At 45.9% G+C, this 27,648-nt stretch overlaps 1 protein-coding gene across 1 annotated transcript; it reads right to left on the reverse strand.

Moving 5' to 3' along the window:
• Positions 1-875: 875 nt before the first annotated feature.
• Positions 876-26,434, reverse strand: VXN (vexin). The gene is made up of 6 exons (XM_082601156.1): positions 25,866-26,434; positions 20,349-20,404; positions 11,946-12,096; positions 7,758-7,819; positions 5,125-5,216; positions 876-3,229 (listed from the first exon to the last, which is right to left on the reverse strand). Exons 1-6 carry the CDS (start codon positions 25,930-25,932, stop codon positions 3,046-3,048), a joined length of 612 nt encoding a protein of 203 aa, XP_082457282.1. The 5' UTR covers positions 25,933-26,434; the 3' UTR covers positions 876-3,045.
• Positions 26,435-27,648: the final 1,214 nt, after the last annotated feature.

The following is a 27,648-nucleotide window of genomic DNA, read 5'->3' on the forward strand; positions in this document are numbered from 1 at the left end:
ATGAACCCGTGTCCCCTGCGTCAGCAGGCAGACTCTCAACCACTGCGCCACCAGGGAAGCCAAGGCTGACATTCTTATAAGAAATTGAAAACTAAATGGAACTGTAATCCTTAGGAGAGTTGTCTTTTTGTCTGTGCTTTTCCTTGCATGTCTCTAGGTCTCTGCCAACTTAGAGTCAGAGACAACGTGTCACATGATGCCTTTTCAAATCGGGCTCTGGCTGTCGCTGCTTTCCCTACCCACTGCCCATCTGCCTGATCTAGGGGCGGGATGGAGGCCTGCCACAGAGAGCATCCAGTAAGAACTGAAATATGTGACTGGACTTGGTCCTAACAGAGGTGACTTTATTACCCTAAATGTCTTGGAATTCCTGTTGCCTCTGGCTCAAGAGGACTCCAGGCTCCTTCATTCTCGGATAGCCGTGTGCAGCCAGCCTTGGCGTCCTTTGGCAAGTGGCTGTGATGTGAGTCACGGGCGCAGTCTCCAGACAGGCTGACCGTGAGGTGGGCACAGAGGGATGGTCACTGAGCCCCCTGGGGTTTGTGGTGGGGACTGAGGGCAGCATCCCAGGGAGGAGGGTGAACCCTGAGAGCACAGGTCAGGCCAGGCCAGACTGCAACAGAAGTGGGCCCGGTGCTGACTGCTGGGCGGGGCCTGTAATATCAAAACCAGACATTGCCTTAGGACGGAAAGAACATGCTGGGTTCTTTCTCACAATCCTTTTCATTTAGGTAAAGGAGCAATGAGGTACACATGCATAATTCTTTCCCTTTGTGAAAGCCTTCTCTCATTCAATGAAGGAGCCCCAGGCATACTCTTATGCTGATTTATTAATGTCACAAACAAAGCAGACTTTATTTTTATTTGAACTGGCCAATGAAAATGTTCTATACAAGGCAAACACTTTGTCATGAAATTTTTAAATTAAAAATAAATAAGTTCCAGCCTACATAGATCTCCAGCTGCCACATACAAATAGAGGACATGAGTTGTAAAGTAAATAAGTTAAAATAAATAGTCATAGGATACTCTGATAGGTCCAGTGTAAACTACCTGTTTTCTCCCTACCTTTGTTCCGGGCCCCTTCACCCATACACTGTAAGACTATTACACAGTCCATTGGTACCTTCACTGAAAGAGCACTTGATGTCCAAATCCCCAAGTCATGTTCTGATGGTAGGACTGGGTGTTCGGAGTCTAAAACAGTGGTTGAAGAGCAGAGGTCAGCCCAGGTGAAAGCCCAGAAGCCCAGGCCTCTTATCCCCCATGCTTTCTTACATTTCACCTGGAGATGTGGAAGCAGGTAATTTAGAGATCAAAAAGCAACATGTGGTCACGGAGCAGCAGCATGTGAATAACAGTTGAGTCTGAGACCAGTGATGTGGCCCAGGTCTTCCTTGTAACCAAAAAATGGCAATTTCCAACCTGGTCTTAGACTGAAATTCACCATGGAGTCGCTGGTTTTGTTAATTGGATTGGATTAATTTAAGCTTCTGAATTAGGAAACAAGCCTTCTGGGGGCAGAGTTGAGGCCACAGATGACAAATATATGAGGCCCATCCCACCGATCCGCTCCACAGGCAGGCATTACCAATTGCCAACTGCACTTCTTTATCTCAGATTCTAGCTCCACACAGCACTCTAGGCAGCCTGTGCCAGTCAATTACGTTTAGCATTTGATATGAAAATTATTTACTAGCCTTGGTTCTTCTCTGTGTTCTGAATATTCTTGTATGAAGGAGTAGATATAACACAGGCATTGGAGCCTGACACCCATATGGGTTAGGTGCCTTCAGACTAATCATTTAACTACTTTAAAGCCGTGTCTATTAAATGGGGAAGGCCACCTAACTCAGAGTTGACAGAAAGCTCGGGATAATGTATGTAAAGTGCTCACTATCCCACCTGGCACATAGTAAGCATTTAATAAATGGTAACTATCATTATCATGTTATCATTTTAAGGCTACTGATGTTGATGATAGAATTGATGACATTTCCATTAAAAGAAGGAACGCATAATATGATATATTATGAAACCATATGAATGGTTTACATGATTTGTATCATGTACTGGTTCTAACTCTGTCAAATCGTTTCCTTCAAATATTGCCCCCAGAGACATATTCCTACCCCTCAAAACCATCCTCAAATCAGTTACTAGAGTAGGCAAAGCAAGGAGTCTGGTGCAGAAGCTGAGGACCTGGTATCTAGTTCCACTATCTGGTATCTAGTCACATAACCTCTTAAGGCCCTTAGCTTCCCCATCTGTAGATTGGGAATAATTGTGCTTTCTTTAACAGGAATTTTGTGAATGTAAGAGGTAATGGATGGGAGAGCATTTTCAAAGGTTAAAATAATTAGACCCAAGCAAGGTACTATTAATTCCACTAGACTGTGTCACTTCAGAAAATATTAGCATTCAAAAATTTAAATCATGTTTTCCTATAGAAAAATCACATGTAAAAGAATAGAGAATTCATGCAATCATGCCAAATGATCATCAGAACTGATCTTGATGATACCCTCAAATGAATATTAGAACTACTAAGTAAATATATATAGCGCTTTGTCACTAAAAATCGTACCTCATCAAGATGAAATAAATATGGTGACAGGAACAGTGAGAACCATTGTGCTTACAAGTGCCTGAAACATCAAATTCTTAACATTATACCGGAAATTAGAACGACTCACAAGGGAGACTGAGGAATTGCCTGCTTCCTTCCTTGGAGGTCTTTAAAATGGGTTGGGAAAGTTTGATTTTGTTGCCATTTTGCTTAAACATAGGGATATAAACTTGATGACCTCCCGAAGTCACTTTCAGACCAATGGCTTTATCGATTCTAAGAAGGAACAGTTTTCTTTTGCCTTCGAGGGAGGTTCATTTCCCGTTTCCTGAGCCAGGGCGATTAGTTAGTACTGGAGGGTGATGTGCGTGGACCAGCTAGTAGCAGAGGTGAATGTCGCTCAGTTCCCATCTGGACGTTTCCTCCCCTTGTGCAGTGAACTCGGGCCAGCGCAGGGCACCTGGGGAGGGTCACCTTTAGTCGGCCTCAAAGGCGCTGTTGGTAGCTCCCACGTAGTCAGACTTCTTCTTGTGCCTGGTCCACATTTTCCGGAGGATGCTGGGGACGCCACAGGAGGCACTTCCTGTCAGCGGTAGGGAGGCTTCTGCTCCCTGAGGGAGGGTAGGATACTCTTCAGTCATCTTCTTGAGGTGCCTGGATCTACGGAAAATCCACAGGTGGGTGAGGAGGGCGGTCACTGTGCTGAGCCTGTCTTTTAGTTGCTGCCCTCGAGGAGAGGAGCCAGAGCCCTCACTCCTCCCCTGCTCACACATCCTGTGACCACGGTGGAGGGTCACTGTTGGGGCCCACGCAGGAATGACACCCCGTCCCCCTGCCCCAGGGAGGTCCTTGCATGGGGAGAGGGAAGGAGGTGGCCCTGAGCACACTGGCTCATGGATCCCAAGTTCTGCTCTTGTTCCAAACTCTACCCCTCCTCACCCCAACCCCCTATCCCTCCAGCCCTACACAAACGATCTTGCTGGAAAGAGCAGATGTCCCAAAGCGTCAACTATTGAAAGCCCCTGAGCCCTGGGGCTGAATCCTGCTCCCCACTTACTGTGTGACCTCAGGCAAGTGATTGGACCTCAGCCAGCCTCAGTTTCCTCGTGCAAAATGGGGATAATTTCATCTAACTCAAGGGGCTTTTGTGAGGAGGAAAATAAGGTCATAAAGCATCCGGCACATTGTCCACCTCAATAAATGTTCATTTTTCTCACTTGCTCTCCTTCAGTGAAAGAATGGCCTCCGTTTTCTTTTCAGTAGCCAGGGTCCAGGAACAAATGGAAATGAGAACGTCTAAGCTTAGAGAGAAACGGGCCGTTTAGAAGAAGCCTGTGCAGTGCAGCTGCGCGGATGGAAAGGGCGCCTCTCTTGAGGCACACGGTTCTTGTTTGCTGTTGCTGCGGCAGTCAGCAACAGCCATTGCTGCTCAGAACAATTTGCTACTATAAACTTAATACAATCGAAGACATACTTTTCTCTAACTAGGTCCCAATACGTGGAGTGGCTTGGCTTTTATCATTCATTCTAGATGGCTTTCTTTCACCTAAAAGGGCTTCACCATGGTCTGTTCCTCCTCCAACTCCCTCGGCTTTCAAGGTGCGCATACCTTGGGTTGATACTGTAGTGCATGGTCCCTCATATGTGAGCATCTATCACTTTCCCAAGCACGTGTCTTTCCGATTCCCAGATTGTAAGCTGCTTGAAAAATGACGCAACCCTTGGTGCTAAGCTCTTCGCACATTATCTCATCCTGTTCTCACAATAATCTCTCAAGGGGTTATGATCGTCCCCATTTTTTCGGTTTTGTTTTGTTTTTAAAGAAACGAGGACACGGAGGTCTGAATAACTTGCCTGAAGTCATAGCAAGTCAGCAGCCGTGCCGGGCACGCAGGCAGATCTGAGTCAAGAACCCACTCCCTTCATCGTCCCCGAAGCCACTTTCCTGCCCTCTCCAGTCTGGAAGATGATGATGGGGGCGGAAATGCACACGCTGAGTTGAGTTTAAGACTTGCTTGCCATGTTCTTTGTGCTACATTGAAGGCAGTGAGGGTGTTCCTGTGGGGGCTTATCACTCCTGCTACTCTAGCTGCTGGTTCTGGGTCAGAGTTAATAGTAAGGTGCTGGTTATAAATTTGGTTTGAAACATTTGTATCTTACCTACTTTCTACCTGGGCAGGGGCCCTTAATCTAATGCGTGCGGCATTTCTGACACCAGCATGCCTTCAGGAGGCTCTGCATATGGCCTGTGATTACATTTATCTAATTAACCAAAACCCCTCCCTCTTTAGACTTCTCCTAGTCTAAAGAGTGGGGTTAATGAAGTGGAAACCATCAAAAACACTTCAGCTTAATCCTAGGGGAAAAGTTGATGTGGCGTGACAGACACCCGGGATTATTGCCCTCATTAAAAGGTAATTTACAGCTGGCAGGGATTCTGTTTTAGCTTCTTGAGGGTCTGACAGCCGGGCCACCTGTTAACTCTTTGGCCACAGGAGCAGGACCGGAGCGGGTGGGGAGGCCCGAGGCAGCCAGGCTGGAGGCACAACACTTACCCTCTGGTCAGAACAGCTCTGTTCTCCGAGCCCGGAGCTGCCGCCTCCAGGATGGCGGGAGCTTTCACCGAGATCCGGGCCACCGGAGGCATCTAGGTTGTGAGAAGGGAGTGTGAGGATGGCGCCATGTCCCCAACTCCGGCAGTGGCTGGAGCCATTGGAAAGGGCATCAGCTAAACTGAACTACCATCAACCCAGGGCAATGATCCTCATACTGCCGCGGGCACCAGGCACGCCCGGGAGGGCTTGTTAACGCAATGCTGGGCCCACCCTAGCTTCTGATTCAGTAGGTCTCATGTAGGCCCGAGAATCTGCATTTCTAACAAGTTCCCAAGTGCTCTAGTCCCAGGACTCCACTTTGAGAACCACCTACCTAGAGAAACTTGAAAGCAAGCAGCTCAATCTTGCGAGGCCTCTGTCCCCCTTGCACCCCTAGGGTCTGTGTCCACTGTTGTCAAATCCTGTGGGTTCGGCAAGGTCAGTGTCACCCTCTCCCTTTTCTCTGCTGCAGCCCCAGGACCAGTCACTTGGGACAGGACCTCCTTTTTTTCCCACAAGACCCGCCACGCACCGTCGGCCCCTCCTGGATTCACTCACCCAGCTTTTCCTTCATTCTCCGGATCAAGCCTCGTCTCTGCCTACCCTTCAAAGACCACTTCCTCCAGGAAGCCTCCCCTCAGGCTGGTGCCTCAGCTGACTTCTCTCTGTCTCCTGCATCCCCACAGCACTGAGTCCTTACGTGACATGTTTTGGCATCCCATCAATTCTCTCTTTACGGTTGTCTAGTAGTTTCTCATGCCGGTGCAGTCTCCCCAGGAATGGCATGCGTACGACAGGGCCTGGGGCTTACCCTTTGGTGGCCCTCCTCAGCTCTCCTTAAAGGAGGTGGTGAGTGCTCAAGAAACATGTACCGAATTGAAAAGTCACTGGTAGCCCAAACAGGGCTAGGTCCCGCGTTTGTTCAGTCAGTGGACCTCTGCTTTGCACCTCCACCCCACGCCCCAGGGAAGGCTTAAGATCACCACATTCCTGAAATTGCTGGAAAATTCCAGGTTGAGGACACCAGGAGTCACCGCCCCTTCTCTCCCGCACGGGCCAAAGGTTGTGGGGAGAGTCACTGTGCCACCTTGTGGCCTCTCGGGAGCTGTCGCTCTCCATCGTGCCAGCAGCCCAGAAACATGCTTCTTCCCGGGCTGTCCACCATCCTGTTTGCCCCAGCGCATGTTAGCGTCAAATCAGATTTAGCTGTTCAGGCTCTGAATGGCTCTCCGCCCTGGGATGGGGGCTCCAGTGAGCTGCAGGACCCCAGCCCCATCGCCTCAGACCCGGAGGAAAGGGTCAGTCATGCTGCCGCTGTGTCCTCTTCACTGCTGTCGCCCCCTCCTCTGTGACCACCTCCCCATCACCACCCTGTCCCATCCCACCTCGCTCTGGCCTCCCAGCTGCAGCTTCCTCTCTGCCAAGGGCACTGAGTCCAGCCCGGGGGCTGGGGGCAAGTAATCCAAGGCAGTGAGCTGCCCTCTCCCCTTAGCCTTGGGCTCAGCTGAGGGCAGCACTTCGAGCTGTCACAGCCTGACCACCTTCACTCTGTGGTAACGGCCCAGCCATCCTCAGTTTCCCCTGGGTCCCAGGTTGGGACAGGGGGCCCCTGATTGTCCCATCCCTGCCCTTTGGTTTTTCTAGTACAGGGATGACCTAAATGAAATAATTGGATTCGATTTCCTGCCCAGACCGGGAGCAAAGCGCTCACGTCTCTGTCCAGTTTGTTCCATAAGGACGAGCGGGTGACTCAGACACTCTCTCCAGTCTGTTCTAGTTCTCATGCTCCGTGAATCTCGAGAGCTGATGCCCGCAGGGCCCAGGATGCCCAAGCTGACCTCACCTCCAGCCACCACTCCACCCCTTCTGTGCTAACCCAGGGGGCGCCCACATTCATGCCCAGAGGATGGTGAAGGAGATGTATTTTTTCAGGGTGACGCTGAGCTAGACCCAGACGTGCACTACCCGATCTCCCTTCAGGGAGGGACAAGCTGCCTCGTCCTCCCCCTGGGGGAGGGCGGGGAGCAGGTGGCCCTCAGCTCCTTCAGGTGACCTTGGCTACAGAGGGCCACCTCGCCCAAGGTCATGCCCACCTGGGCAGCCTGCGTGCCATGAAAGAGCAGGAAGAAAATATAAAGGATCGGTCAGCTGGGTCCAACGCGGGCAACCCAGATGGACAGTCCTTGCCCCAGAGCTCCCAGTGGGAGTTGGCTCAGCAGTTCCCTCTGAGGTGATGGTGGTGTGTGTTCTCACACTGGTCGACACCCTTGCATCTCGTTACCCCCGTAGCTGCCCCTGGGAATTGGTCAGACACCCCCACCTGGCAGGGGCCTGCCACAGACACTGCTTCCTTCCCCCCTGTTTGAGATGTCCGTTAGGTCATACCTTCTGTTTACCTAAGAGCTGAACTTCTGGCAAGGAAGAGAGAGGCGGCCAGTGGTGTGCCACCAGCTGGTAGGCTTTAGGGGCAAAGAACCCTCAGCTTTTCTAATAATCCTCAGGCCTGGAACAAAGGGCACTTTGTCTTCATGGCACAGACAGGACAAGAAGGTTAAAGCACAGCAGACACAGCTAACCAGGTTGATTTTACTTACCAAAGCTTTGCTGTATGCTCGATTCCCACACAGGTTTGCTGATTTGGGTTCAGAAATCCCCACTGCAAAGTTGAACAGAGGGGACGTTACTCAGTGGTACTCTGGGTTCCAGCTCCCCCGGGTTCTGCATCAATGATCCCGTAGCTAATCAATCACAAGCCAGGAATATTCTGACGGCCTTTGTACTGAGCAGCAAAATCACGCACTAGGGTCGGGCAATGGGACAACTGTCCAGTGGGTCACCTGCACCCCTGGCACTCTTGGGGAGGTTAGAACTAAGGTCTAATAAGATCATGTGTGTGGAGGTGTTCAGTACGGCGTCTGCCTGCAGTAGGGGACTCAGGATGTGCCCTTAGCTCCTCCTTTCTTCCTAAGGCGCCAGATCACAGGAGGTTATCAGGAGTTAAGTCTTTATAGCTGGGATCAGTCCTTTAACCTGCCGCTCCTGGACACGCCTCTGTGAAAATGAGCCCAAAGTCCTGCCTGCTGTGGGAAGTAAGCCTCATAATGTGGGAGGATTGGAAGTTATCAGAGTCCTGAGGCACTGGCATGAGATGTATGTGAGAACCTTCTTTCTATGCCTTTATTTGAGGCTCGACCCGCTGCTGGGAATCCAGATGTTGAGCTGAGGTAGCTGGTGATGGGCGGGGGTGGGGTGGAGTGGGGCTCCACTGAAGGCTGGCCTTCAGTCGAGTCCCTCCTGGGGCAGATGTTCCTGGGGGAGCCCCATGCTACCAGACTACAGCGTAGAGAAATACCAGCCCCCCACCCCGAGGAAAACATCTTAAGGCCAATAAAATGAAGTTACAGACTACCAAGATCAGACCACGGTGTGCCGTGCTCTGGCGTAAGTGACGGTACTAGCTCATATTTTTGAGCATTTACTGTGTCAGTCGCTGTGCTGAGTGTAAGACTCATAAACATGTCTTATTTAATCCTCACCACAACCCTCACAGGTAGACATCATAATAGATGTGGAAACAGAGGCTCTGGAGATGCACAGCAATTACGATGAAGCTGGGTGAGGAAGATCTACGGAATGGTAAGCTGACCTCTTTGGTGGTCTTGCAAGGCTGGGAAGACTTGACCGAGGGACCCCCTAACCCATTCTGGGAGGAGTTTGCCAGGTGGAGAGGCCCAGGGAGGGCAATCCGCAGAGAGAACAGTGTCGGGGAAGGTCCAGAATATAACAGAATATAATGAGTGGTCACAATTACACCACAGCTCAGGGCTGTTCTGTGCGTGGACTGGCAGGGATAGGAGTGTCACAGGAGGTGGCCCTGGAGAGGTGAGCAGAAGACTGGGTCCTGGAGAACCTTGGGCATGGTCTGGAGGGCAGCTGGGGGTGGAGAGGACACTGTTTAAAGCAGAGGGACGGCAGAGGCAGATCCTGCTTTAGGCTACCCTCTGGTAGCCTTGTGGAGCAAGAAGGACTGGTAGCTGAGGACCAGGCTCGGCGGCTACACACAAGGGATGAAGGGAGTCTGACCCGCTGGCCTGAGATTGGTACCAAGGAGACATGAGACAAACGGAGGAGGAACTGACACTGTCAGTGGTTAGTGTGTGGAGCAGGGGTGGGGAGGACAAGGGGGTATTGGGATAAACATCCCAGCGGCTTGCTGGGAAGATGGATCGTGGCCCCAGCTGAGAAAGGAAGAGAGGTTTGAAGGTGGAAGACGAATTCCATTTGAACAAGTTGATTCTGAGAGGTCCCAAGGACATCTTGGTGGAGACATTCCACCGGCCCAGGAGGTGGGTGTCCCCTTTTCCGGGCACTTGAGGTTCACCTGCTCAAGCCTTCAGAGTCCCCACTCTTTCCAAGGTTCCTCAGAGCATATTTCTCCCACGTGAGAAGGCTACAGCATCCAGGAGCTTTCTCCTTTAGCTCAGAAAAGAGACACGTTTCCAGATTTGAGATCCCTGGAGACACATATCCTTCTGACGGGAGGATGGAAAACTCATGCCCAAGGCCGGTGCCCAGCCTTCCTGTGGGTCTGGCTTTGACTCAGAAACCCCTCCTCCCTCTCATCCCCTCTGGAATCTGTCAGATTGTGGGAGCTGAAGGAATTGAATTGATGCCCAGCTCAATCTTTTTTTTCTCTTTTTTAAAACCTGACTAGCACATTCCCTGCATGAGCTGACTGTCATACGTCGGGCAGAGTCTCTCCATTTCATAACTTGCTGTTCTCCCCTTCAGTCCAAGCTTCCACAAGCTACTTAGAGAGGAAAGTAGCCCCTAAAACCAGACAGCTGGAAAGACATTATTTTCTGGTGGAAAGACGCAATTAGCTAGCAAATCAGGAGACATGAGATTTTCCTGCTGCTGATGAGCAGTGCACCTTGGGTAAGTCAAACAGTTTCCATGGTTTCAGTTTCCTCTTCTGTAGATCGGCAAGGGGTGCTTGCAGAGATCAGTGGGCTTCCACCTTCAGGGAGGTGGAAAGTCACCCTGGGAGCAGGCTTGTTAAAACAGATTTAGCTGGGCCCTACCCCAGAATTTGATTAAATAGGTCTTGGGTGGGACCCCAAATTTGCATTTCCAGCAAGTTCGCAGGTGGTTCTGCTGCTCCAGGGATGCCACTTGGAGAACCACCCATTAGATCTTCCCTAAATCCTTGCTAATCAGTATGTTGTCCTTGGACCAACATCGTCAGCATCATCTGGAAGATTATTAGAAACAAAATCTGGGGCCCTACTTGGTCCTACTGAATTAGACTCTGCATAAAAACAAGATTCAGGGCTTCCCTGGTGGCGCAGTGGCTGAGAGTCCGCCTGCCGATGCAGGGGACACGGGTTCGTGCCCCAGTCTGGGAAGATCCCACATGCCGCGGAGCGGCTAGGCCCGTGAGCCATGGCCGTTGAGCCTGCGCGTCCAGAGCCTGTGCTCCGCAACGGGAGAGGCCACAACAGTGAGAGGCCCACATACCGCAAAAAAAACAAACAAACAAAAAACAAGATTCACAGGTGATTCTTCTAAACATTAAAATTTGAGAAACATGGCTCAATTCATTTTGTGATTTTGTAGAGAAGATATTCTTTTTCTTTCTATGCACAGGCAACCACCACCCACCCACCCACTTATATATAGACGGAGGAAAAAAAATTATCTTCTCAATTCGCAAGGCACATTGTGGTTTCCCTAAGGCTTTCACTCTCCATAAAAATGTATATATGTAATCCCTTAACTAGAGAATATAGCTTGACTTATGGGTTCTTACACGTAGGATCTTAAAAACAGGATCAGGGTTTTAGTGACCAAAGAAACCTTAGCGATCCAATCTAACATCTATGAGGGAGGAAAGAGAGGAGATGGATGGATAAAGAGAGACACTCAATGGAGTCTAATTTCAGTTCTTCTAACATACAAAACTGTTGACACCCAACAGCTTTGAAAAGGATGTCCAAGACTTTTTGTGTATTTCTGGAGTTAAAAATAGGAATAACTTGAGGCTGTGGGCATAACAGAAATAACCTAAACCAGGAATTAAAGGCTAAATACAATCACAGACTTTAGCAGGCTAGACACAGATTCCTGTTTAATTGCTCCGGTTGGGAGCCATTTTTCAAAATAGTGTGGAAGGTAAGACTCTAATGCTTCCAGCTTTCAAAACAAATTTGTCTCTAAATTCTTTTTATAAATTGTTGAAATAGTTTACGGCGTTCAAATTTAAAATGGTGGGATTTTAAGATGGCAGCTGATGAAGAGCCTGTATAATTACACACACACACACACACACACACACACACACACACCTGTAAAATAACGTAAGCTTCCTTCGCTTCATGAGTCATGTGTACACTGGTTTCCTCTCCCCGCAACGTCTAATGATGTTTACCTCCTCCTGAATCCCGCAGGACTTCCTGTGGAGCTAGGCGGTAGATGAGAGCATCTTTGCTCATCACGCAGACCCAGCAGCGAGTGTCTTAAGGTAGAAGGAGTTTTGTGGTGCTGCAGGGGGGGGAGGGGGGGCCCAAGCAGGTGCATTCAGAGCAGGACCGGCATGCACTGGGGAAGGCGGCGGCCCCACGCGCAGGTGCTCCGCCCACCGGGCGTGATGGAGGACGCCAGGGAGGGCCACGACGAGGCTGGAACCCACACAAGCCAGTTTGCGGGTACCGTGGCAGCTGCTCTAAGTGGGCCACTGCCCCCCAGGGAGGTTCCGGGGACCCGGGCCGTGACGCACGTACCAGGCCTGGCGGGGTTCTTGGCGGCGTGGGCGCCCTGCGGCCGTGCGTTCTGGAAGCGGCCCGACCTGCGGGCCTCGCCATCGCGGTGGTCGCTGCGGTACTGCAGCAGCTCCAGGGGCCGGGACGCGTAGAGGTCGGACTCGATCAGCACCTGCGGGGGGAGGAAGGACCGTCAGCTTGTTCCTCCCCTAGAATCTCAGCCTCCACAGCCGAGGCCAGGACTGCCGCTTTGCGGACGGACCTCGTGCTGACACGGAGCCTTCCTGACTCCAGCCATTGCTGGGAGCAGCGAGGAAATCTGGGGAGACTGGCCTGAAACGGCGAAGTGTTGTGTTTAACTTCAGCATGTCCAGTGGCACCATGGTGCAGGAAAATGAGGTTTCTGGGGGCTTCTCACCAGCCGTCCCTTCACAGAGTCGGAAGCCTGGACCCTCAGGCCCCAGACTGGGACCAGTTAACTGCCCCAGGGCTGGACATAGTTTGACAGTAGAACAGGCTATTTGAAATGAGGACAGGCCCTGGAAATCGGGCTCTTACAGTCTTTGCAGCTCAGTGGGCGCCCTTGTTCACGTAGAGGACAGCTTTCTGGATGCTCCAGCGGAGGGGAGACCTAGGCAGAGGACTCGGGGCCCAGCTGATTCCCAGGTTGTAAAAAGGAAGAACCTGCTGGCCAGAGAAAGCAGGCACGGCTCCCGGACGCTCACGTTTCCTCTGCTTTGTACAGTGCCTGTCAGCTGGAGCTGTGAGAGATGAGTTTCCACGACCTGTGGCTCGGTAAGTGGAAATTCTGGCAAGCCAGAACGGAGCGCTACATGCTAAGGTGTTTTCAGTAATGATCCCCTGCTGAATAGTGGTTTTGGGAAAGTACATGAAGAGGAATACCCCTTTTGTCAGGGCCCACTGAAACGGGCCTTTAAAATTATAATAAAAATACTTAGATCATTGAAATAATTTAAATGTACAAATTTGAGACAAAGAGTACCATATTTTATCTTAATATCGGGGGTGACAAAGGGAATCTTAGCAATTTGGGGCTCATATCGTGCATGTTTGAATGCACAGCCATGACACCGGGGTCGCTCATTCTGAATGTCTTCACTCCTTTGAAGCAGGTTAGAACTTCCAACATTACGCTGCAGCTTCCCAGAGGTTTGTATTTATCATTCTCTTGCTCACTCATTCCTTCCTTCTACAGACATCCTGCGAGGGCACCTCTGTGCCAGATCCTGGCACTGAGTCTATCTGTGAGTGACGTGGACCCATTTCAGCCTTTACAGTCGAGCCTTTGATGAATTCCCCTCCATTGTCCAATGTAACAATTGTGGAGGAAGCTGAAGCAAATAAGACTGAATTTTTAAGTATTATAATATAATTTAATTTATTATAATTATTTTTAATTTTTAAAATTATTTAATTATTTAAATAATTATTATTATTTAATTTATTATAATTATTATTTAATTTATTAATAATATAATATAATTTAATTATATTATAATATATAATTTCAGTTCAGTGGAGAAAAATTGGACCTTTAATAAATATTGTTGGAATAAATGTCAGGCCACTGGGGGAAATGGATCCATGTCCACACGTCTCATACGAAAATGAATACCAGACAGACCAAAGATGCATGTTAAAAAAACAAACAGGGGGCTTCCCTGGTGGCGCAGTGGTTGAGAGGCCTCTCCGCAACGGGAGAGGCCACAACAGTGAGAGGCCCGCGTACCGCAAAACAAACAAACAGCAAACACTAGAATAGAATATGGCTCAATATAACATTTGTTACATATAATAGGGAATTATCGCTATGTACATATAACTCTTACAAATCAATAAAGAGGAAAAAAAATAGAAAAATGGGGCCAAAAACCAACTGACAGTTGACAATAGACATGCAAATGGCCGGTTAACATGAAAGGTGCTGAACAACAATAACTAAATGCAAATTAAAACAAAGTTGTTTTTTCTCCTATCAGATTGTCAATGATGAAGAAGATAAATTTCCATTTGGGGTCATGCGAACCTGAGTTCAAACCCCAGTTTTGGTACTTCGAGGCTATGTGGAAAGGGGTCATCCTCTTGAGCACCCTTGCTGTACTGGGGCAGAGTCACTGCTGGTCATTCGCAGAGATTTCAGGAACACAGCAGCTTCTCTTTCCCTGTGCCGCCTGTTTACCTACAGCATCAGGAAGCGGTCATGTCTGTCCCCAACAGAGGAAGGGGAGCTGTCACTCTTTGCTTCAGTTTATCTCAGATAGTCCTTTGCTTAAAGTAATATATCCCAAATCTGGGCTTATCTGGCTTAGGAAATTAACTCTTCTCAGGCCCGTTTTAGGACCCAGACTCATTCATTCTTTGCCTTTGGAGAAAGATGATGATAATTAAGGATCATTTAGGATTAGTGCCCTTTCTCTTCTTCTTTTTTTTTTTTTTTTTTGCGGTACGCGGGCCTCTCACTGCTGTGGCCTCTCCCGTTGTGGAGCACAGGCTCTGGACGCACAGGCTCAGCAGCCATGGCTCACGGGCCCAGCTGCTCTGCGGCATGTGGGATCCTCCCAGACTGGGGCACGAACCTGTGTCCCCTGCATTGGCAGGCGGACCCCCAACCACTGCGCCACCAGGGAAGCCCCCTTTCTCTTCTGGGCACTGCAGCATGTGGGATTTTTCCCCCAATAATTAAAAATATTTTTCCTCCAGCTTTACTGAGATATAAATTGACACATATGATTGTATACGTTTAAGGAGTACAATGTGTTGATTTGATATGTTTGTAAATTGCAAAATGATTAGAAGGTGGTGTTTCTGTTGGTTTTCCAGCAAGCCTTCAGTGCAGGCTGGGGGCAGCACCCATCTGCCCTACGCCAGCTCACTGGGGGCTGTAAGGTGCAGTAGTGGGTAGTCTGGACTCACCACCCTGCACAGTCCCCTCAGCTTTTCCATTTCCTTCCCTCCTCTTAGCACTGCACTCTGCCATGGTGTCGCCCAGAATACTGGAATTTCCTAGATTAATGGCATTTTGGACACGTGTACCGTGTGGCCTCAGGGTTCCCCCTGGAATGTGGACCTCCAGGTCCAACGGGAGAGACCAGAGCCTCATTACTGACATTCAAGCCTTTGGTTGTCTACCTCTCATCACAGGTATTTCGAATTTTGTTTTCATTTTTTCAGCATTCCTCTAATGAGGAGTGAGGACTGGTGTGTTTTCCGACCCATTTTGTAGAAGGAGGAAGTAAGGCAGGATGTGAAAGCCTGAGGAGTCCAGGGGGGAGGCCCAGCATTTCCTCCCCTGAAAAGGAAGCAAATGTTTCCTTTTAGGAACAAGAAACCTCAGCCAGCCCTTCTGTGCATTGTGGGTGGGAGAAGGGAATGGGGAGGGAGAGAGTGGAGAGGCATTAGCTGCTCCGCCCCCTGTTGGATGTAGGTTTCCTGGGGTGGGAGTGAGGCTGGTTACTTCCCAGGTCCTGACTGAGGGCCCAGTGCCTCAGCAGGGTATCTTCTCGGCCCTGAAGGATGCCAAAGCAGTGAAGGAAAGAGGAGAGGGCTCAGCTCGGAAGATTTCCCTTTCTTAGCTGGCCTCGTGCTTGCTTCTCATGCCCCACAATTGTGGAGGCTCTGAGAGGGCTCAGGGCAGTGCATCAGGCCCACGCCAGGGAACGGACAGCTGGCTGCATGGCTGTGGCCTCCTGAAAGCCTCCCGACAGCCTGGTTTTTTTCTGGTCTATAGGATACGGTCCGGGCTGGATACTGCAGCTGGTCTTAGAACAAACTGGTCTGAGCACAGGCTCTTTAGCACCCTGAGTACAAGGGTGAGATTGGGGAATGGGGAAGGAGTGAAGGGGAGATGTGTTTAATGTTGGATTTCCCTTTCCAAGTTCAGCAAATTGCCTGCTGAAAGTAGGGAATGTACTTGTGTAACAGATTCACTGTGATAAATTGATGCTTCCCTGCTGGGTTCGGATCAGAGACCTAGGGGGCTGGTAGGGAGTTAGAAAGACAGGTGAGACGTAGGTGATGGGGGATCATCATGATTTTGGTTGATGGTATCCAGAGTAAAGTTCTAGCCCAACTCCCTAATTTTACTCACAGGGAAACTGAGGCCAAAGGAAGCCATGTGTCTTCACAGAGCTATAAGGGGCAGAGCCTGAACAAGGATCATGGTTTCATAACTTCTAAGGAAGTGCTCTTTGTAAGCCCCATGGAAGTGCTGACATCCAGGTAAGAATTTTCAAGTGCAATTGATTGCTCAGTGCATTTTGAAAAATCAGATCACCAGGCGGAAAAATCAGATCACCGCTCCTCCACAAGGTTGAAATCTGGGAAGAATGTGGCATTTGCACTCCCATTCCTTCATCTTTCCTGATGATGGCACTGCGGCTTATTTTGAAGGGGCTGTGAATCTCGGTGGTAATGGCTTCATTGCACTGGAAGGCCTAACTAACCCACGCTTTGGTGTAAATTTATTCCTTTAAGCTACTCTTATGATGTCTACGGCATCAGGATGATCAGGACGTCAGTAAAATTGCCTAAGAATCAGAGGGGATGGAGAGAAAACGACTAGTGAAACCATCTAGAGAAGGAACAGTGGGTGGCTGTAGAAGAAGACAATGTAACTTACAAGGGGTCCAGAGAGAGGAAACTGCCACCCTAAGGATGATTCAGAGAGGAAAGAGATACTTGTAAAGGAAGGAACCTGACATCCATATGGTAGCCCAAGGGGTGAGAATAGAGACAGATAAGAATTTCAGGACAAAGTCCTAAATATTGGTACATTAGAGCAGCTGCAAAATATGAACGATTTTCTCGGGAACTCAAAGGGAAGCCAAGAGCCAGTTGGATGAAAAAAGAAAAGGTCAGAGATAGTTCTTTCTTGTTTGGGACTCAGTTCCCCTGTCTTAGGTGGACTAAGACCTTTCCTGTCTTTTCTAATTTGAATGTTCTGTGCAGCTGGGTCTGAGTTTTATGAGCAAAGGATGAGTCATGCTGTTAGGGGAAATTAGAAATTCAGAGGAGAGCTCCAAGGCCAGAGAGCATTATTAAGCTGTCTTACCTGGAGGAAGAATGCATATTTGAAGACAAGACCCTACCTTCTGTTGTTTCTTTTTTTTACATCAAAAGCAATTTTTATTTGTATTCATATACTTGAGTCATTTTTTTTCCCCTTGGAGTAAAAATGTTTTAGGGAGGGAAAGTCATAAGCCATTCCCAGGAAAGCTGGGAGCTTGGTTCTACAGAGCCTGGCTGAAGTCAGTGGATACTCGGGGAGGTGGTGCCCCATGTTTTGGGGGCTTCGTGAATCTCATGCCCCTGTGGCTTCACTTCCACCATAGAGAGTTGTCTCCTTTGTTTGGGTTCTGAATCCCTTGAGAAATTTCTTCCCTAGCACCCTATTTATCTCCTAGACAGTGTGATTTAGTTTCCATTTTTAAGCTTTTGTAATCCCACTTCTGTCCTTATAAAGCCAGTAGGTATTGGTGTAAGCGGCAATTCAGACAGAAACACTGTTTAAGGTTAGAAATTCAAGGCAAGAACTTGGTTGAAAACTAAATATTCCTGATTCCCAAAGGGTCTTCCCAGAGTCATGAGTGACTTGTGGCTCCTTCAAATCCAGAGTACAGATCTTCCTTGACTTACAGTGGGGTTACGCCCTGATAAATACCCCTAAAATATCATAAGTTGAAAATGCATTTTATACAGCTAACCTACCAAATATCATAGCTTAGCTGAGCCTACCTTAAACGTGCTCAGAACACTTACATCAACCTATGGTTGGGCAAAATCATCTCACACAAAGCCTATTTTATAATAAAGTGTTGAATATCTCATGTAATTAACTGAATACTGTACTGAAAGTGAGAAACAGAACGCTTGTCTGGGTCCAGGATGGTTCTAAGTGTATTCTTGTTTACCCTCGTGATCGTGTGGCTGGTGGGAGGCTGTGGCTTGCTGGGCTGCCAGCATTACAAGAGAGTATGTTGTACCCCATATCACTAGCCTGGGGAAAGGTCAAAATTCAAAATTCCAAGTATGGTCTCTGAATGCATTTCGCTTTGGCATCATTGTAAAGACAAAAATCATGAAAGTCAGGCTGTCATAAGTCAGGGACCAACTGTAATGCCAAACTCAAGTCTGTGCTTAAACTCTAAATTACCTGCAAACAACCCCTCCCCTTTCCATTTTTGGTGACACCCGCTGCTCCTTGAAAGTCAGCAGCATTTTCCTTCTAGACTGTGTGCTTAAGTTTTTAGGGATCATGAGAAATACAAGAATTTCTTGCACTACAACAAGGAACCCATTAAAAGCCCTTTCTTTCTTAGTATATAAATATTCTCAAAGTCATTTTAAAAAAGGATAAACCACTGACAGAAAAATGAGCAAAAGACATGTCTTTTAACCCAAAGGGAGAAAATGTCAAAATCTATGAAAAGATGAAGAATGATATTAATTACTAAAGACATGCAAATTAAAACAATGAGATGTTTTCACCTATCAGATTGTCAAAGATTAACAACATTTGATACCATATAGTGTTGGCTCAGGTGTTCTGGTAAAGGTAGTTTAAAACAGTTGCTAAGAATTTGGCAATAGCTATAAAATTTTTTCAATGCTCATATCCTTTGAGCATTTTCTTTCTTTTTTAAAATTGACATATAACATTGTGTACGTTTAAGTATAAGGTGTTGATTTGATGACCCAGCATTTTCATATCTATGAATTTATCCTCAAAAACATTTGCATAAGAACATAAAAAATACGTTCAAGAATATTTCTTGTGGCATTGTTTTAGTGGAAAAAATGGGGAAACCCCATTTATTGATGATTTGGTTAAATAATTAATCTAGAAAACATCAGATTTGGTTTGGGTAAAAAATTATAGTACATTCATTCATACAGTGGCATACTATGCAGCCTCTAAAAAGAATGGGGAAGATCTGTATGTATTAATTGGCATGTAAAGATGCTCAAAATTTATATAGTGAAAAAAGCAAATTGCAAAACAGCATGTTCCTGAGCAATAAAGCATGATAATTATACATTGTTATATGAGAAATTTTCATTTAAAAAAACTCCAGTGCTTATTGAATGTTCAGTATGTATCAGGCTCTGGACTAAGCAGTTTACATATATTAAATCATTTGCTCCTTCCAATGGTTATTGGGATGTGCGCTCTCACTCTCCCCATTTTAATGCTAAGCAAGTCAAGTCCTGGAATGGTTAGGCAACGTGCCCAAGGTCATATAGCTAGAAATGGATAGAACTGGGATTTAAAACTGGGAAATGGAAGAAACCAGGCAGTTTGACTCTAGTCTGCATACCTAACCACTATAGCTTCTATAGCTTCTCAGGATTTTCTGATATCATAGTTTATATCTTTTTAGTATTTGAAATTTTGTAATGGGCCCATCCTGCTTTGGGAATTAAAAAAGTAATAAGTGTATATAAAACAACAAAGACTAAAACCAATCTCATTCCCAGGACACTTAAAAAAAATTTTTTTAATGGAGAATAGGATTTTAAAAATTGAGATACTTAGAAAATCAAAATAGTGTTCTACAAAAACAATTGTGATAGAAACTCCGGTATAACTAAGAGGGAACAATTAGCAATTAAAATAAAACTTTTAAAGTGCAAAGATGTATTGACAGCTTATATATAAAGAAATCTGTAAGTAAAATGAGAAATTCACAGGCTCTAAAGACATGTAAACTAATTTTAAGGTAATGTATGTGCTTATTAAAGAAGCAAAAAATAATAGAAAGAAATGAAAGCCAGTGCTGGTGAGGCTGGAGGGAAATGGAAAAGCATTGTTGGAAGCCTGGCCGTTGTCCAGAATTCCCAGTAGTATGTGACGAAACTAGAAGCAGAAACCATCTTTTAAAAATCACTGTTCTAGTCTCCGCTCTAGCACAGGAGTAGGAATGCAAATGATGGATGGATGGATGAAACTGGTCTTATTCTTTTAGTTGTTAATTCTACTTTGAGGCCTATGCACCACAGGATTAATCCAAAAAATAGTATTTTGTGCAAATAAATTCATTGCACTGCTATTTATAATAGTGAAAAAGTGGAACATTGCAAATGCCAACAATAGAACACCCAAGTCAGGGATGCTCTACCCACACTGTGGACTCTGTTTAAGAAAAAAATGTGTATATAAAATGAAAATTCTCTGTGGGGAAAATGACAGAAGGGGGTCCAATTCAGGACTGTTTGTTGTCCGGTTGACATTTGTCAGTTGTTTTGGTTAAGAGGAGGATGGAGAATGCAGCAGCAACATGGGCTGCGGAAAACTTCCCAGGCCGTGGAGAGCGTGGATGGAGGGGGGAGGGGGGGAGTGAAGAAGCTAGACACTGCTTTTTTAATGGAAGTCAACAAAAGGGATCAAAACTGAAGTTTTCTTACATTCTTGGTTAAGAGATGTTGAGAGCTCTTGACTCTTCTTCTGGCTGGACTGGACACTGCAAAGAGAGAGAAAGGAATGGTTTCAGAGAACACCTGTGAGACTGAGGTAGCTACAGTAGCAATACGGAGAGGGTTTGCACCTGGAGTGGGACAGGGCCCAGAGGAGGGGGGTTGGGAAGAAGAGGCGGGTGCAATTGCAGTTTTATTTTATTTTTTTAGTAGATCTTTATTGGAGTATAATTGCTTCACAGTACTGTGTTAGCTGATGTTGCACAACAAAGCAAATCAGCCACATGCATACGCAGGTCCCCATATCCCCTCCCTCTTGCGTCTCCCTCCCACCCTCCCTATCCCACCCCTCTAGGTGGTCACAAAGCACCGAGCTGATCTCCCTGTGCTATGCGGCTGCTTCCCACTAGCTATCTATTTTACATTCAGTAGTGTATATATGTCCATGCCACTCTCACTTCGCCCCAGCTTCCCCTCCCACCCATGTCCTCAAGTCCATTTTCTATGTCTACCTCTTTATTCCTGCCCTGCAACTAGGTTCATCAGTACCTTTTTTTTTTTTAGATTCCATATGTGTTAGCATATGGTATTTATTTTTCTCTTTCTGACTGACTTTACTCTGTATAACAGACTCTAGGTCCATCCACCTCACTACAAATAACTCAGTTTCGTTTCTTTTTATGCCGAGTAATATTCCATTGTATATATGTGCCACATCTTCTTTATCCATTCATCCGATGATGGACACTTAGGTTGCTTCCATGTCCTGGCTATTGTAAATAGAGCTGCAGTGAACACTGTGGTACATGTCTCTTTTTGAATTAGGGTTTTCTCAGGGTATATGCCCAGTAGTGGGATTGCTGGGTCATATGGTAGTTCTATTTTTAGTTTTTTAAGGAACCTCCATACTGGAGGTTTCCATAGTGGCTATATCAATTTACATTCCCACCAACAGTGCAGGAGGGTTCCCTTTTCACCACACCCTTTCCAGCATTTATTGTTTCTAGATTTTTTGATAATGGCCATTCTGACTGGCATGAGGTGATACCTCATTGTCGTTTTGATTTACCTTTCTCTAATAATTAGTGATGTTGAGCATCTTTTCATGTGCCTCTTGGCCATCTGTATATCTTCCTTGGTGAAATGTCTATTTAAGTCTTCTGCCCATTTTTTAACTTTTTTTTTTTTTTTTTGATATTGAGCTCCATGAGCTGTTTGTATATTTTGGAGATTAATCCTTTGTCTGTTGTTTCATTTGCAAATACTTTCTCCCATTCTGAGGGTTGTCTTTTTGTCTTGTTTATGGTTTCCTTTGCTGTGCAAAAGCTTTTAAGTTTAATTAAGTCCCATTTGTTTATTTTTGGTTTTGTTTCCATTATTCTAGGAGGTGGGCAATTGCAATTTTAGATGTTACTTGGTCGAGTGCACCAAAGCTCATAGGAGCACTATTCATAATAGCTGAAAGGTGGAAACAACCCAAATGTCCATTAACAAATTAATGGACAAACTAAATGTGGTATAGACATACAATGGAATATCATTCAGCCTTACAAAAGAATGAAATTCTGAAACATGCTCTAACATGGATGAACCTTGAAAACATTAAGCTAAGTGAAATAAGCCAGATACAAAGGGACAAATATTGTATGAGTCTGCTTATATGAGATACCTCAACTAATCAAATTCATAGAGACACAAAGTAGAACAGAGGTTACCAGGGGCTGGAAGAAGGAGGGAATGGGGAGTTGTTATTTAATGGGTACAGAGTGTCAGTTTGGGAAGATGAAGAAATTCACGAAATGGATAGTGGTGATGGTTGCACAACCATATGAATGTACTTAATGCCACAGAACTGAACACTTAGATAGTTAAATGGTAAATTTTATTTACCACAGTAAATTTAAAAAAAAAACTTGAAGAATCAATTAGCCATAAAAAAGTTACTTGGTTGGGAAAAAGGTGTGCATTTTGTTGAAAGTGGAGATACCCGGACATCTCTTTTGCACATTGACGCTAAAGTGATTTACTTGGATGTGAAATCCCATCCTGCCACTGCCTTGCCTAGAATGGAAATGACTTCTTGTCACATCTCAGATTAGTGCTCAGGTGAGAGCTGTGTTATTTTCTGCAGAGCGCCTGCTGTCATGAAGCCAGGCGAGCAGGGGGCTGGTTAAGAGCCAGGGCTCCAGACTCCTTTCACTTGGGTGTAAATCCCAACTTGACCACTTGCCAGTTGTGTGACTTGGGCGAATGACTCATCCTTGCTAAGCTTCACTTTCCTCTCTGGTAAAACCCGCACCTACTTCAGAGGGCTGCGGTGAGAATTAAATGGTCTAATCTTTATCAAGCCCTTGGCCCAGCGCCTGCCAAAGAGTGAGTTCCCTGGAATTAGTGGGGGTTATTATTGATACAATTCTCCTCTTTCTCTGCAAGGTGAGGGCAGGTGGAAGGAAGAGGTGATAACTTCTAGAGACTGTAGCCTCCGTCAGGAGTTCTCCTTCTGGAGTTTTCTCCATTTCCTCCTGCTGTTCCCCGGCTCCCCTTGCCAACCCCGCCGCATTGTTGTTTATCCCCAAGAGAATTATTTTGAATGCTGTTCACCCTAGAATTAAACCCACTGGTGAGCTTCAGGAAATAACTTCTGGTATAACTTCTTGGTAAAACCACAGATTTTATCTTTTATATTTACTGTGAATTGTGCCTATGAAATCTTTCCCTTAAAGGGCTCTCCTTCTCTCTAGGAAGTAAAAATACACACTTGTCCTCAGTTACAGACCTGATCTATGTCTTGTGCCTTAAAATACCTAAGAAGCACCATAACACTTGCTGTTGCCATATTTCTGTGAGCTTTAAGATGGCTCAGCTAAAAACAATACATAGATTTAGGTTGAACCCATTATATATGTATGTGTGTATGTTGGAAAACGGGGATATAACACGACGACGATAAATGTCATAGTGGCTCGCATTGAGCTGTACTAGGTGACGACTTATGTCCTTCTCGCATTCACTCCTCACAGCAACTCTTTGGGGTCGGGTGTCTTCATTAACTCTATTTCTTAGGTAGATACTGAGGGTTAGGGTCACACAGTTGGTGGTGGAACAAGGCCTGCGCTCTTAAACACTAGGTTGCTGAACTTGTGCTCGGTAAATGTTCATTGCACGTTGAATACACACGGCTGAACAGGAGCATGTGGGAAAGGGCATACCAGGGAGGACTATAACCCTTGTTAGAGAAAATCAAACCAACCTATATTTCTGCAGGCAGGGAACGTGGGGATGGAATGAAGAGTTACCAGTCTCTCTCATAAGCAGTGACTTAGGAAGACCTGGCCCTGTCTTCGCCCACTGAGAGCCTTATGCTTGATGCTCTGGAGGAGGCGAGATGAGCCAAAACAAGGCGTAGGAAGAGGCGGACTTCTTCCACTTACAGTCTAATATAAAACTGCGGATATTCCTTTTCTAGAGAACAGCTTCCTGAGCAGTGACATGTCCATGAATACTGATGACTAATTTAATACCCGGAGGTGGCCATGAATAAAAATGGCAAAAAAGAAATACAGGATTGAATATTTATCTTTGACTAAACATATTCATTGCTCAAAACATGGAATAAAAATAGAAATCACTTTGTAAGTGATGTATTTAATGGTGTTTACTACCATGCCAGGTACTGTTCTAGATGCTTTATGTATTTTGCCTGTATCTCATTTTTCCCCCCAAAATAACCTTGGGAGGTAAGTTCTAGTTCTTCCTTTTTTATAAGAGTGGAAACTCAGGCCCAGAGAGGTTAAGTGCCTGTCCAAGGTCACACAGCATATAAGTGGTGGTGGGTCTCTTGACTAAGCTAAGCAAATGGATTCAAAGACCCTGTTTTGAATGATTTTCTTCAGGTGAAGTATGACGTTGCTCCCGAATTGTATAATAAGTTTTTAATTTAAGAGGACCATTCAGCTTTGATGTTTTTCTCCCTTAAATTTTTTTAAATGGAAAAAAATTATAGAACATAGACATTTTAAGATTTTCATATTTGCTTTCAATTCGTTTTCTTATCATACAAAAGAAATAACAAATGAGAGGACAAGTTTTGGTCCCTTTTCTACTCTTTCCCAATTCTACTTTCCTCCCTCTCCAGGGTTACTGATAGCACTAACTTTACCTGTGTCTTTCCAGCCTATGTTTTTTACGCTTTTCTCTAGATATGTGGCCATAAACAATATACAGTACTGTACACATTTAATAATTTTTAGCCTGCTTTTTTTTTCTCTCAACATGATGCTCTTGGGAGCTGTGTCCACACACATAGATCCAGTTCTTTTCCCTGTTGACTACTGTGGAGTATTCCAGAGTCTGATGACACCACATTTTACCCCTTCCCCTCTTCAAGGACATTTAAGTTGTTTTCAGTTTTGCCCTTGGAGACCCAGTGGCCCTGTAAGCATCCACGTATAAGAGCATTTACAGGAGTGGAACTGTTGGGTCAGAGGGTCGGCTTTGACTTTTCAGGGACATTCCCGAGTCTCCAGAGGGTGTCCCAACTTCAGCACGTGGGCAGACTCCCAGCTTTTTCTTCTCTCCCTCTGTCTAGCAATAGATGTCTAAAGCTTACTTTATGTTCTGCTGGCTTTCTCTTTGTGGCCAGGCTGAGTCTCTCCCTTCCCCCCAGGAGTGGCCATGTCGATGGCTGATGTGGGAAGAAGAAAGGGGTTGTTTGAACAGGGGGTCACAGCACCAGCAGACATCCGGCCCTCTTCATTCAGTCTGACAACGGGACCAGGGGCTAAGCCGGGGTCTCGGGCTCTCCCAGCAGTACAGGGGCTGCAGGGAGAGCACAGGGGCGGCAGGAGAGAGGGCCCAGCTCTGCAGGGGGCAAGGGAACTATCCAGGGACACAGAGCCCTTCCCGGGCATTGACACCATTCACCTCAGAGCAGCAGGGCTTTTACAAAGTCACACTCTTTGGCGGTGCCAGTGCCGGGTTAAGTTTGGGAACGCAGCCCTGGGGTCTGTGCAGAGGCCAGCCTGGGTCAGGGCATTCTTGGACCACTTCATTGGACTTCAGGCCACACTGCCAGCAGGATCCCTCCTCATATTTCACGGCACAGTTAGAAATCATACTTTTGAGCCAGCTGCTTCTCATTTCAGAACCCACTTGCTCACTGGAGAAGAGGAAAGAATCTATCTGCCCTGGGAATTTTGTTTTCATGTCTGTTTCCTAAAACAATGGCTTGCTGTCACTTCCGTTTGGCAAACCGGGTTGCCAGGATCAGATTAAGTAAAACGAGGAGTAGTTAGCTGCTCTCATTTCCCCTTTGATGGATTGTTTCTCAATGATTGATGTTCATCCATATGCCTCCTTTTCAGAAACAACCACAAACACCGTCAAAACAGAGAGACCATCCGACCTCAGAAACCTGGGGGTAAACCGTAATAAGACAGCATATGACTGTCTTTACCCTCCTGCTTAGCCTGCCATGTTAAGGAAACAGTCGAGGGCAATTTTACTCACCCTTGGAAGGAATCACGGTGGTGAAAACGTCTATATTTTCATCACTGCAGCTGTAAATCTGATGCATCGTTTCAGCCTTCTCTCCCCAAAAGTGCCTGGGAACCGGAGGCCTCTCTCTGAACCCCTAGTCGCGAGGTTTCCTAATCCAGTCTGGCTCGGGGATCATTGTGCCGGTCCACAAAAGACAGGCTGCTGCTGTGATCTCATCTCATTCCAGAGTCTTCACTGCAACATTTTCTAATCCCATCTGTCTTTTTCTTTTTCTTTTTTTTTTTATGAATCCTATTATTGCGAACCTTTGATGGAGCCTGGAGGTTTCAGTCCCCTCGCGGCCAGGATGTATTTAACATTTTTATTTTGCCTTGTCTGCCGCAGTGGATTTGGAAGTCTTTTGTGAAGTGGTGATGAAGTGAAATCGCCTACTCGGGTAGCGCCAAGCGTGGCTGGAGGATTTTACCGAAAAGGAAACGTGAATTTTGGTACCAGCAACTCCCCTTTTCATTTCAGAGATGAAGAGGCTTTTTTTCCGCCCCCCTCCCTCCAGAACTGGCTATTCAGTAATTTGTCATGTGTTAATTTGGCTTCCTTGAAAGTTTCTATTTTAAACAAAAGGACTGTTCTTCCAGAGCGTTCTCGCCTCATGCCAGTACATGACAAGGCTGACATTTCTAGAGAGCTGTGTGTTTAGCATCTCCTTGCACAAGCCTGCAGGTGCTTTTGCAGGAACGGGGGTAACAAGCAGTGCCTGGCACTTGAGTGCCCGACTACAGGGAGATTGTATTTTTATTATCCTCAGTGTCCTAATATATTGTATACTATCCTAAATATCCTACTGTCCTATATATATCCTATATTTTATCCTATATATTCTGTATACATACACAGAAATAAGGTATGGTTGAAGCATAGGTGTATTATGTCAAACCCATGGCCTTTCATTACACCATTACAGATTTATTTCTGCATGTTGATAAAGATGATGTAATATTTTAAAAATTTATTTTATTGAGATATAGTTGATTTACAATGTGTTAATTTCTGCTGTACAGAAAAGTGATTCAGTTATACATATATACGTTCTTTTTCATATTCTTTTCCATATGGTTTATCACAGGATATTGAATATAGTTCCCTGTGCTTTACAGTAGGACCTTGTTGTTTATCCATTCTATGTGTAATAGTTTGCATCTGCTAATCCCAAATTCCCAATCCATTCCGTCCCCACTTTCTCTCCCCCTTGGCAACCACAAGTCTGTTCTCTATGTCTGCAGGTTTGTTTCTGTTTTGTAGATAAGTTCATTTGTGTCATATTTTAGATTCCATGTATAAGTGATATGGTATTTGTTTTTCTCCTTCTTACTTCATTTTATATGTTAATCTCTACGTCCATCCATGTTGCTGCAAATTGCATTATTTCATTCTTTTTTATGACTGAGTAGTATTCCATTGTATTCCATCCACATCTTTATCCATTCATCTGTCAGTGGACATTTAGGTTGTTTCCGTGTCTTGGCTATTGTGAATAGTGCTGCTGTGAACATAGGGTTGCATGTATCTTTTTGAATTATAGTTTTCTCCAGATATATGCTCAGGAGTGGAATTGCTGGATCATATGGCAACTCTATTTTTAGTTTTTTGAGGAACCTCCATACCATTTTCCATATGGCTGCACCAATTTATATTCCCACCAATAATGTAAGAGGGTTTCTCCACACCCTCTCCAGCATTTGTTATTTGTATAATTTTTAATGATGGCTATTGTAACTGGTGTGAGGTGATACCT

The sequence above is a fragment of the Mesoplodon mirus genome (assembly GCF_964341445.2).
Source record: "Mesoplodon mirus genome assembly, chromosome: 16".
Lineage (NCBI taxonomy): Eukaryota > Metazoa > Chordata > Mammalia > Artiodactyla > Ziphiidae > Mesoplodon > Mesoplodon mirus.